Below are 12,109 nucleotides of genomic sequence, written 5' to 3' on the forward strand. Positions count from 1 at the left end.
GCTTCTAGCATCTTAGGACTCTGTATTTAAAAGGGTAAGCGGGGGGAATAAAAACATCCTAAATAATTCCAAGGCTTATAACTGAACAAAAATGGTCTAAAACTATTCCGGGACCTTTATCCTACAAAAAGGATAAATCGATCAGTTGAGTAGATATTGAATCTATTAGTTTTAGACTAGAAAAACCTTATCACTCTTACTCTATGTTAAAGCTAAAGTATATTTAAACAACATTTGTTAACTCTCTTAGAATCATCCTCTTAACTTACTTTGAGCGACGTAACGGAGGTAAGTAAATCCACCAAACATAACAGATTTCTTTTCTTGTAGAAAACCATTCTTGGTGCAAATGTTTGGTTCTATTGCACAAAGTTTGTCTACCAAGAGAGCAGATTATTCGGATCCTTTTAAGGTTAGTACAAGTAAAAATTAGTGTTTGCATCCAAGGATCGACCAATGATTAAGAATGGCCAAACAGGCAACCAACACTTTGGTTGCGTGACCGTTATCTAGAGATACTATGCGTGAATGTAATGACGTCAAGCTCTTTGTAATGAGGGTTGGAAGGAGTTAAAACATAGTATATTATCAATTATTAAAGGTCTATCTGCTAAAGAGTAGAATGTATGATTGCTGCCTATCTTTATCAGCATTTGTTACCATTTCTAAAATCTTTAATTAACATTAATTTAGTAGACATGCTGGAATTTATATTTATTCCGCGAGATGAAATAAGACAAAACTTGTCGAATCAGTATATAAAATGGAAAAGTGTTTTTCTATCTAAAAGTTGTATAAGCCATTTCAAGAGCAAGTATTTAGAAATAAGCGACATAAATTCAAATCTACTTTTTTCGGGAAATATGTTACCCAAAAAAACTTTGCCTTGCATACATTGCGTCATACTAGAGACGTTAATTGGTAATTAGTAAAAAAATGTTTCCGGCGCGCGACTAATACAAAAAACAATGGAGAGAAAAATGGGGAAAAGTCTACAATAAAATTTTATAAGCTTATTCTTGAATGTAGGGACAAAATTTATTTTTAGATTATCTTTATGGCTGTACCTTGCCTATTCAGGGCCAGGTGATCACATTTCATATTTGATAAGAACTACATAGAAAAAAAAATGTTTATAAAATGTTCCTCAGAATTTAGAGCTGAAATAATTACTTAGATCTTAGTCTATGAAAAGCTTCTATCTTATGTAAATCAATGATTTTAATTTTATCTGTTTTAGCTACTAAAGCTATGCAAATATAAGAAATAAACTATGAAAAAGGAGTTTTTAAAATGTTGACTGTAAATTATATTTATTATCATTTTTAATGTTTAAAGTGTCATATAATCTATGAAAAAAATATTTCCTCCCTTCCAAAATAAGTTTACTTTTTAAAAATTCTGCAAATTTAATCTTTTGTAAAAATTGGTTCTTTTGTAAGAAATCCTTTAAAAAGTTTTAGTGTGCGCAGTCAGCCAGAACTTATCTCTACTCTGATACTTTATAACAGCAAGGCTTCTATATAACTAGAGTGTGTATGTAAGTTTAGTATCCATAGTCAGCCAGAACTTATCTCTACTCTGATACTTTATAATAGCAAGGCTTCTATATAACTATAGTCTATATGTAAGTTTAGTATCCATAGTCAGCCAGAACTTATCTCTACTCTGATACTTTATAATAGCAAGGCTTCTATATAACTATAGTCTATATGTAAGTTTAGTATCCATAGTCAGCCAGAACTTATCTCTACTCTGATACTTTATAATAGCAAGACTTCTATATAACTAGAGTGTGTATGTAAGTTTAGTATCCATAGTCAGCCAGAACTTATCTCTATTCTGATACTTTATAATAGCAAGGCTTCTATATAACTATAGTCTATATGTAAGTTTAGTATCCATAGTCAGCCAGAACTTATCTCTACTCTGATACTTTATAATAGCAAGGCTTCTATATAACTATAGTCTATATGTAAGTTTAGTATCCATAGTCAGCCAGAACTTATCTCTACTCTGATACTTTATAATAGCAAGACTTCTATATAACTAGAGTGTGTATGTAAGTTTAGTATCCATAGTCAGCCAGAACTTATCTCTATTCTGATACTTTATAATAGCAAGGCTTCTATATAACTATAGTCTATATGTAAGTTTAGTATCCATAGTCAGCCAGAACTTATCTCTACTCTGATACTTTATAATAGCAAGGCTTCTATATAACTATAGTCTATATGTAAGTTTAGTATCCATAGTCAGCCAGAACTTATCTCTACTCTGATACTTTATAATAGCAAGACTTCTATATAACTAGAGTGTGTATGTAAGTTTAGTATCCATAGTCAGCCAGAACTTATCTCTATTCTGATACTTTATAATAGCAAGGCTTCTATATAACTATAGTCTATATGTAAGTTTAGTATCCATAGTCAGCCAGAACTTATCTCTACTCTGATACTTTATAATAGCAAGGCTTCTATATAACTAGAGTCTATATGTAAGTTTAGTATCCATAGTCAGCCAGAACTTATCTCTACTCTGATACTTTATAACAGCAAGGCTTCTATATAACTAGAGTCTATATGTAAGTTTAGTATCCATAGTCAGCCAGAACTTATCTCTATTCTGATACTTTATAATAGCAAGGCTTCTATATAACTATAGTCTATATGTAAGTTTAGTATCCATAGTCAGCCAGAACTTATCTCTACTCTGATACTTTATAATAGCAAGACTTCTATATAACTAGAGTGTGTATGTAAGTTTAGTATCCATAGTCAGCCAGAACTTATCTCTATTCTGATACTTTATAATGGCAAGGCTTCTATATAACTATAGTCTATATGTAAGTTTAGTATCCATAGTCAGCCAGAACTTATCTCTACTCTGATACTTTATAATAGCAAGGCTTCTATATAACTATAGTCTATATGTAAGTTTAGTATCCATACTCAGCCAGAACTTATCTCTACTCTGATACTTTATAACAGCAAGACTTCTATATAACTAGAGTGTGTATGTAAGTTTAGTATCCATAGTCAGCCAGAACTTATCTCTACTCTGATACTTTATAATAGCAAGACTTCTATATAACTAGAGTGTGTATGTAAGTTTAGTATCCATAGTCAGCCAGAACTTATCTCTACTCTGATACTTTATAACAGCAAGACTTCTATATAACTAGAGTGTGTATGTAAGTTTAGTATCCATAGTCAGCCAGAACTTATCATTACTCTGATACTTTATAACAGCAAGGCTTCTATTTAACTATTAACTAGGGTATGTATGTAAGTTAGTGTTTAGCGTCCCTCCGTAGAAGGAAGTTAAGTCAACAATAGCAAATCTAATGTTTTCGTAACATTATAGTTGCACTACTTTTAAATGTTATTGTCCTTGTTTTTTTAGCGAACATCAAGGATAGTATATATTATTCTAAAACAAAAAATATTTAAAAATATCTTTTTCAAACTTTTGTGTAGTTAATATATCAACCTGAGAAGTGGAGTGCACAGGGTTTTATCATTGGGGTTGTACCTCTTTAGAGGAGAAAAAGAAGGAAAGGGGCAGATTTACCAAATTTCAGTTAAAAGGGAGGTTTTGACACCCCTTTTCACCCCTTTCCGATGCCTATGAACTTAAGTACATGTATGATATTTTAATGAACGTTGTTCGATATTATGTCAGCAATTGCTAATTTTGTCAATGCTTATAAAAACATTTATAATTTATGTTAATAATTTCTATCCCATCCATAGGGAGAAGCTTACTATATCCAGCCAATACGAAAGAAATAAACTTCATATTAAAAACTTTTCTTTCAGCATCTTTTCACCCATTTTTACATATTTTCCATTATAGGATTTACAGTTGCACATTTCTATTTCTTTCAATGCAATATTGATTTTTTATATTTTTAACTTGGCCACGTTTTTTTGTAGCGAAGCTAATCTATAGGTCTCCGTTTTTTTAAGCGTGTGTTTGTTATATTAGTATCACTGAAATATCTTACAAGTTTATTGTTTAATACAGTTTAATCCTATACTTTGAACCTTTAAGTTAACTGTTCGAAACCTTGCAATTTAGATATTGTAAATGGTTCTGATAAGCACAGAAACAAAGAATAACTAAAAAAATGTAAATGTTGGTTTTATCAAACTGGTTTTTCTTCATCTAATTTAAGAATAACTTCTTTGCCAATGTTGTTTTTGTAATCAAAATCTTAATATACAATTTCATACTTTTGCTGAATATTCTCTTATACTGTAATACTTTTTTTTAGATATCTCCAAGCGCTTTGTATCAACTGGTGGCAAGTATGGATAAACCTACAAATGATGTTGTTCAGGTTCATATTATTGATTGATTAAGAGATAGATAGATAAGTTGATTAATTGGTTAATGGAGTGATTCATAAATTGATTCATAGATTGTTTCATGAATTAAATATTGATACATAAATTGATAAATTTGTTGATTGATATATTGATTGTTAGACTCTGGTGTTTAAATGATTGGACATGATAATTAATCATTAATTAATTGAAAGATTACTCAATTAGAAAATTAATCAATAAAATTATTGAAAAGACAGTAATTGATAGATTTATAAATCAGTTAAGTAATTATGTTTGATAAAGTGGGATTAGAGATTGATTCTGATATTTATTGATTGATCAATAGATTGATATATAGACTTATAGTGTGATTTAGGGAATCATGCAAAGAAAACGAAGTAGCCGGTTTCGTCGTATTTTCACAGTAGCTTTTCTCCAATTTTTAGCCCCTGCGGGGCAATCATAATCTTAAATAACCTACCAAAAGCTACTATAAAAATTCGACGTAACCAGCTACTTGGTTTTCTTTCAATGATCCAATTTAGGTTATGGAATTAGTAAAAATGAAGAAACCTCTGTCAGCACTTGATTTCTGTTACAGTGGAGAAACTGATACTATTTCTATACTGGTTAGAAAAGTTTAAAATCATTATGAAACCAAATATGCATAGAATATTCCATTATATGAATGTTAGCAGTTGATGGAGGGGGGGGGGGGGGGGGCGGGGGGGATATGACAAATTATAGCCTAATTATAACCATAATGTTGTGTTTATTTTCTGTTACGTTAAAAGAAAAGAAGTTTTAATCTATGAATGAAAAAACTTATTTTGGACAATTTGCCAAATAAATATGAATTATCTAACAATATTATAAAAAAAAACGATTTCCACTATTACAGCTACACTATACGTTTTTTTTGTACGTCAGTCACGATATTGTATATGCGCATTCCCTGCAAAAAGTTTTTTATTTTGTACTTGTTTGAAATTAACTATACATACAGATTAATATTTAAGGAGTGTATATCAGTTTGTGGTATGGTGGCAGCCTATGATTCTTCTGCTCAAAGGTAAATGTTTTTTTAACCCGCGAATGTAGGAAATACGTAGTGCATTCGTTAGACGTTTGTCAGGTGATGGGTTCTAATCTCGGCCCAAACCACATCATTACTAAATAGTCTAATGTAGTACCTACTGCTGCTATGCCAAAAGCGCAACATTATTGGTAAGATTAGTGAAGAAGAAGTACCATGCATAGTTTGTACTTCCTTACAAAGGTTGTGCAATCTTAGGAATGATAGTCTGCAATAGTTGGTACGTTAGTACCTTTGACCTTCTATAAAGATCTGGCCCTACTTTGTAATCAACCGCCCCCAGAGGTATTAATTAAAGAACAAATGGTGTTTTTTTTTATTAATTGACATGCATTGTATTTGTTCTTGTAATATACTTAATGTCAGTTTAAGCAATGATACAATGAATAAAATTTTGCTTAAATTTTATATTTTTAAGCTGTAACAATAAAATTGTCTGTTTATCTTAGGGCCAATGACATGTTGACCGTTCTGGACGCATTGATACCTCTTTACCTGGATACCATTCTCAAGGACAGGCACATGGATATGAAATCTATAAGGTAAACTTTTTATATTGGGTTTTTATCTTGTAGTCTGTTACAATCTAAAATTTATGTGCATTGATGTTAAAGGTTCAAAAGCTTGCATTTAAGATTGCATTTGTTTTGTTCTCACAGTGCGTTCGAAGATGCTTTGACTTTTGTGTCAGAACCTAAATTGGGACATAGTGCATTTCATTACCCTAGGTTAGGTAACTTCATTTCACTTTTCAATAAAATCTAAAATGCAGCCGTTTTTGAGAAAATTAGATTTGAAAATTTCAAGTTTAATTTTCAACCCCTAGGAGTTACTGCATAATCGTGACAAGAAAAGCAAAGATTATTTATTTTAAATTTTGAACAAGTTTGCTCTTATATAGTTCTTCATAAAACCACTCCTGAAATGAGTTGATTCATAGCCATTTGTATCAATTGCTTTGCTAAGGTCACGGAAATTCAGCCTTTAATAAATCATATATAGAAAGGTTTTATGAAAGACTTCATTAAAGCAAAGTTGGTCAAAATTTTAAATAAATAATCTTAGCTTTTCCTGTCATGATTATGCGGTAACTCCTAGGGGATAAAAATTGGACTTGAAGTTTTCAAATCTAATTTTCTCAAAAACGGCTGCATTTTAGATTTTATTGAAAAGTGAAATGAAGTTACCTAACCTAGGGTAATAAAATGAACTATGTCCCAATTTAGGTTCTGACAAAAAAGTCAAAGCACCTTGTGTTCTCTCAATGGATGAAAAACAAAATAATAAAAGCTCTCGTCTCATTGGTAAAAATTAGTGTGCTGCCTTTTTTGATTAGCTTACATTCTAAATAGCCCTCGAATTTGTGAGTATCTAATACTAGCTTGCTTGAATGGTGGCACAGGTGTAATTTTGACTAATTATACAAATAATAATAAATTGATTTAAAAATTCTTTTTTTTAACACAGTGATTGTTCTTTTGCTAGTCGTAGAAATAAGAGCAACCCACATGGAATTTGAGCTAAAGTCATCATGATTTCGGATTCTTCTCTTATATAAATCATTTTAATCTTTTAAATAAATTGAAAGATTTTGTTTTTGTTTTCAAAATATAATTTTTAGGGAAATAATAGTTCAGCTATCACTAACAATGAAGACAATTGTTCATAACAGCGAAAAACTTTCTCAGTAAGTTTATTATATTTTATAAATTATTTTGATTTAAATTTGAATAAAGCATGTTAGTTTTAATTAAATTTTGTAGAAGCACCGTTACTTTATACTTAGGTTATATTCTCATTTCCTATAGTTTGATCATCCGTGCTCGCACTTTAACTTTCTTGTTTGTGGATCGAATTAAACTTTTATAAAGGTCATAATAAGAGATCATTACAATGTCAAATGTTAATGCTACTATTAACTACAGTTTTACCTTTTTTCTTTTATAGAATGTATACTGGCCCTGTAAGGAGCGAAGAAATGAAATCTACTTCTCATTATGGTAAATCATTAATCTTAATAGATTTATTAGATATTAAATTTATGTAATAAAAACATACTTTAAGTTTCATAGTTAGGAAGTACTAAGCCGTGGGTTTACCTCTTAGATTGATTTCAGTGTAAAAGAAGTAATTACCTTTAAATTGTTAGCCAAAAAACAAATATTTTTTTTAAGCCATTTTATGCTAAATTTAGATTAGGATAGGTAAGGAGAACCTCTCAAGGCCTTTGTCTCAAAAGGTATGAGTTCTCCAAAATTGCTAGTGTTTATTTATTATGAAATTTGCAAGTAGAGGGGTTTTGTTTGATCAACAGTGCTGATAGAGGAATATGCCTATTGCCCATAAATCAACTTATAACTCTCAATTTCCTATCTCTTGGAAATAGATTTATATTTGTAATTTTCAGGGAAGCCGCCCTATTCTCCAGTGATAGAGATAGATGATGATTCTCACTCTAAATTTATTCAAGAACAAAACAGGCAAAAATATGCTTTTAAGATATTTTATTTCTTAACATAATGAATGAAAACAACAAAAGGAAAATAAAAATAAAGTGGTTTTATAATTGTTAATTAAATAAAGGAATGGGCAGAAAAGGGAAAATGAAAGTTCTTAAATTTCAGAAACACTACTGGCCAACCGGACTATTAAAGTACCAGATTAACAAGATTCTTGTTAAGAATGAGCAGTTTATAATATGACAAAAACAATCATATTTTTTTTCTAATTTAGCAGAGGAAAATCATTCACAGAAGATAGTGAAGACAGTGAAACAAAAAGAGAGAGCTTTAGGAAAGAAATATGCTATTTCATTTTCAAAAGAAGGTGTATCAACTATTCTTTTTATAGCTAGCCGGTTCTTTTAGTAAGTAGTAGATGTAAAATTTTTCATAGAATTCAGATATGCAATCGGTTTTTTTGTAGACCTCTTATTTTTTAAGTAATTTAAGTTTAAAAAAAAAAAAATTAAGTCGATTTTAAGGTACTAAAATGCAACAAAAAAAAGAAAGAAAATGGTCATTATGAACAAAAATAGTAAGATCTTTAATTTGACACCTTACTTTTTCAATTCTGTCAGGTAATTATTGAAAAAATCGATTTTTTTAAACCCACGAGAATAAAAACTTTGAACTTAATTTTATTATTTCACAAATAAAAAAATATGGGTTCATATATACCATTAGAATCAGAAAAATATTACGAATCCATTGTAAGCAAAATTGAAAAAAAAAGTTTACAATATAGTATATAAACTACAATAAAAGGAATTATATGAAAATATCATATTATGTTGTACAGGCAACGTCTTAATTCTTCAATTGAGTATAAAAATGGGAAGGGGGTAAAGAGGGGGTAAAGAGGGGGTAAAAAAGGGAAGACAATAGTGTTGTCTGAACAAAAAAAATAATTGGCCATTTCTGTAATTTTTTAATTTTTTAATTTTTTTCAATTTTGCTTACAATGGATTCGTAATATTTTTCTGATTCTAATGGTATATATGAACCCATGTTTTTTATGTCTGTTTGAGAAAATATTTAGGTCTAAAGTTTTTATTATACCGAGGTTAAAAAAATAGATTTTTTCAATAATTACTCAACAGAATTTTAAAAGTAAGGTGTCAAATTAAAGATCTTACTATTTTTGTTCTTACTGACCATTTTCTTCTTTTATTTTGTTGCGTTTTAGTACCTTAAAACCGACTTAATTATTTTTTTTAAAAACTTAAATTACTTAAAAAATAAGAGGTCTACAAAAAAACCGATTGCATATTTGAATTCTATGAAAAATTTTACATCTACTACTTACTAAAAGAACCGGCTAGCTATAAAAAAAAAAAGTTGATACAACTTCTTTTAAAATCCTATATATTGATACCCTTAGAGGCCTCTAGAGGCACAGACAGACAGACCCACCGAATGTTCTTCATGATATCTAAAACTGCTGAAGTGCTTGATTTAATTGCCATTTTACCCCTTCTGTAGATTAAAACTAGTGGTTGAAACGTCTGGACACTCAACTTAATGAAACAACCAATCAAAATATAGTAAAAGTCCCAAAAGTTGTTTATCCAATGAATACGAAAACGCAATTATAAGTCTTTGGGGACTAGCGTAAAAAACAACCCATTGTCCCCTTCCTTTTTGATTTTCCTAGTTATTTTTGGGAAAATATTATAAAATAATATTTCTTTCTACTAGATTTCCTCGAAACTGTTTGTTAAATTTTACAGCTGACTTTGTATCTAAATGTACGGCTAAAATGGCAGAAATTAACAAAAAATCAGCCCAGGTGAGTAGTATACCTTAAATTATGGCTCGGCAGTATTTAACCGGTTTTTTTACCAAGCCAAAGTCGCACGAAAAGTTATCAACATTCCACAGTAAAACTGCAAGACTTTTATATATTTGAATTTTGTACATAGGAATTAACTTAGAATTTATTTATTGGCGATTTACATTAAGTTAAATTGCTCCTTAGATTTTTAAATTCTTTTATTAATAACAATTTCTATTATTTTAGGAGAAGAATATAGATTTATTGGATTTGAAATGTTATATTCGTCTGAATGAGGTGGCTTCTAGCATGATTAAGCTAGCTCCTTATAATCAGGTACAATTATATTCGTCTGAATGAGGTGGCATCTAGCATGATTAAGCTGGCTCCTTATAATCAGGTACAATTATATTCGTCTGAATGAGGTGGCTTCTAGCATGATTAAGCTGGCTCCTTATAATCAGGTGAAATTATATTCTCTGAATTAGGTGACTTCTAGCATGATTAAGCTAGCTCCTTATAATCAGGTACAATTATATTCGTCTGAATGAGGTGGCTTCTAGCATGATTAAGATAGCTCCTTATAATCAGGTGAAATTATATTCTCTGAATTAGGTGACTTCTAGCATGATTAAGCTAGCTCCTTAAAATCAGTTACAATACTAAATAATCTGTAATGTTAATCAATAAAACAATAGATGAAGAAGCCCACACCCCGTGGACTCTTTGCCTACTTGTGTCTTTGCAATCATAGGCGTCCAAGGGGGGGGGTAATGGGCCATTTGGCACCCCCAAACGATTTTGGGGGTGCCTACGGCACCCCCAAAATTTTTTTAACAATACCCCCCCCAAAAAAAAATTACCCCTACCTTGGGGGTGCCGTAGGCACCCCCAACGATTTTGGGGGGGGTATTTACCCCCCCCAAACCATTTTGGGGGGGTAATTACCCCCCCCAAATAAATGTTCTTTAAAAAAAATTTTTTGGGGGGGTATTTACCCCCCCAAACCATTTTGGGGGGGTAATTACCCCCCCCAAAATAAATGTTCTTTAAAAAAAAAATTTTACTGAAAATTTTTTTTTGGGGGGGGGGATCTATGATGTAATTGTAAAGCACTGAAGATTCCATAAAATAGATACCTAACTAAATTAAATATTTCATTAAATAATGAAAAAGAATTTCTATAGGCAATTTTTTTGGGAGGATGACAGGGTGTCTCAAAACTAGTTATAAAACTTACCAGGACCTATAAGACGCTTCACTTTAAAGTATAATCATATTGGTTCATTGGTTAGTGAGTTAATTATTGTATTTTTATGTTCTAAAGAATGAGATACTACTATATATTTGAATAGTAGTGGCGCCCTTAGCATCTAAGAACTCGTGTTTTCTAAAGGGTAAAAAGGGAGGAGAAAAATAGCCTAAAACCACTCAAAGGATTGACCTATAATAGTGTGGAACCATCATGGGATCTATGTGAAGCTTTCCTAAAATGGAGAACTCAGTATTGAAAGTAATGAAATCTGAAGCTATAGTCAAAGAAACCTTACTTACTACTTTATGTTATAGGATAGTACTTATTAACTTAATAGATTAGGTAGGTGCTTTTTTTACATAATTAAATTACCCCCCCCAAAAATTTTACCCCCGGGGTAAATTAGTTTGGGGGGGGGTAATTACCCCCCCCAACAGATTTGGGGGGAGTATTTACCCCCCCCAACAGACTTTAGGGGGAGTAATTACCCCCCCCAATCAAATTTTACCCCCGGGGTAAAAATTTTGGGGGGGGTAAAAAAAAATTTCGGCGCGCTTCGCGCGCCATTTTACCCCCCCCAAACACGAATTACCCCCCCCCCTAAAATTTTTTACCCCCCCCAAAAAATAAAGCTTGGACGCCCCTGTTTGCAATATCGTCGCAAATATTAACACAGCCAAGTTGCCACAAAAGAGTAGAAAGCAATTTGCTAGCAGACGAAAAAGATGCCAAAGATACATCTATACTTAACATATTTATCATGTTACAGACGAACGGATTAACTGTAATGTATATTTCTAGTATAGTTTTATAGATACTTTTCCGAAGATATGGCGAAGAAAATTTGTAGAATTTGTGATGTACACAAAATGAGGCTTACAAAACAGTTTTATAATTATTACAGAACTATATGTAAATTGATTTGAAAAATGCAAACAATAAATATCCGGGAAAACAAAGTTAACATTTTTAGGACACCATCCAGAGCAACGGTCTGAAGAAGTACATGCAACAGGTTCTACCTGTCACAGACTGGTCCGTAGTATCTATGAAACCAGTTCTCATCAGGAATAAAGAGATTTTGAAAGAAAAAAAATGGCCAAAATCTAATTCAATCTTCAAAATCCTCCAGTAGCACGACCTTTGTCT

At 31.2% G+C, this 12,109-nt stretch overlaps 2 protein-coding genes across 2 annotated transcripts in view; both read left to right on the forward strand.

Moving 5' to 3' along the window:
• The window catches only part of LOC145326530 (protein unc-80 homolog), a 151,422-nt gene extending 143,138 nt beyond the window's left edge, over window positions 1-8,284 (forward strand). The window contains exons 85-93 of the mRNA XM_080169901.1: window positions 331-412; window positions 4,280-4,345; window positions 4,880-4,963; window positions 5,354-5,406; window positions 5,880-5,972; window positions 7,052-7,117; window positions 7,378-7,430; window positions 7,838-7,910; window positions 8,164-8,284. Coding sequence (XP_080026027.1) covers window positions 331-412; window positions 4,280-4,345; window positions 4,880-4,963; window positions 5,354-5,406; window positions 5,880-5,972; window positions 7,052-7,117; window positions 7,378-7,430; window positions 7,838-7,910; window positions 8,164-8,284 — 691 coding nt within the window. The remainder of the gene's footprint in view (window positions 1-330; window positions 413-4,279; window positions 4,346-4,879; window positions 4,964-5,353; window positions 5,407-5,879; window positions 5,973-7,051; window positions 7,118-7,377; window positions 7,431-7,837; window positions 7,911-8,163) is intronic.
• A 1,348-nt stretch (window positions 8,285-9,632) lies between these two features.
• LOC145326531 (protein unc-80 homolog) lies at window positions 9,633-12,095 on the forward strand. The gene is made up of 3 exons (XM_080169902.1): window positions 9,633-9,720; window positions 9,952-10,041; window positions 11,934-12,095. Exons 1-3 carry the CDS (start codon window positions 9,691-9,693, stop codon window positions 12,093-12,095), a joined length of 282 nt encoding a protein of 93 aa, XP_080026028.1. The 5' UTR covers window positions 9,633-9,690.
• Window positions 12,096-12,109: the final 14 nt, after the last annotated feature.

The sequence above is a fragment of the Acartia tonsa genome, chromosome 8, assembly GCF_053477335.1.
Source record: "Acartia tonsa isolate MP-2025a chromosome 8, ASM5347733v1, whole genome shotgun sequence".
NCBI lineage: Eukaryota > Metazoa > Arthropoda > Copepoda > Calanoida > Acartiidae > Acartia > Acartia tonsa.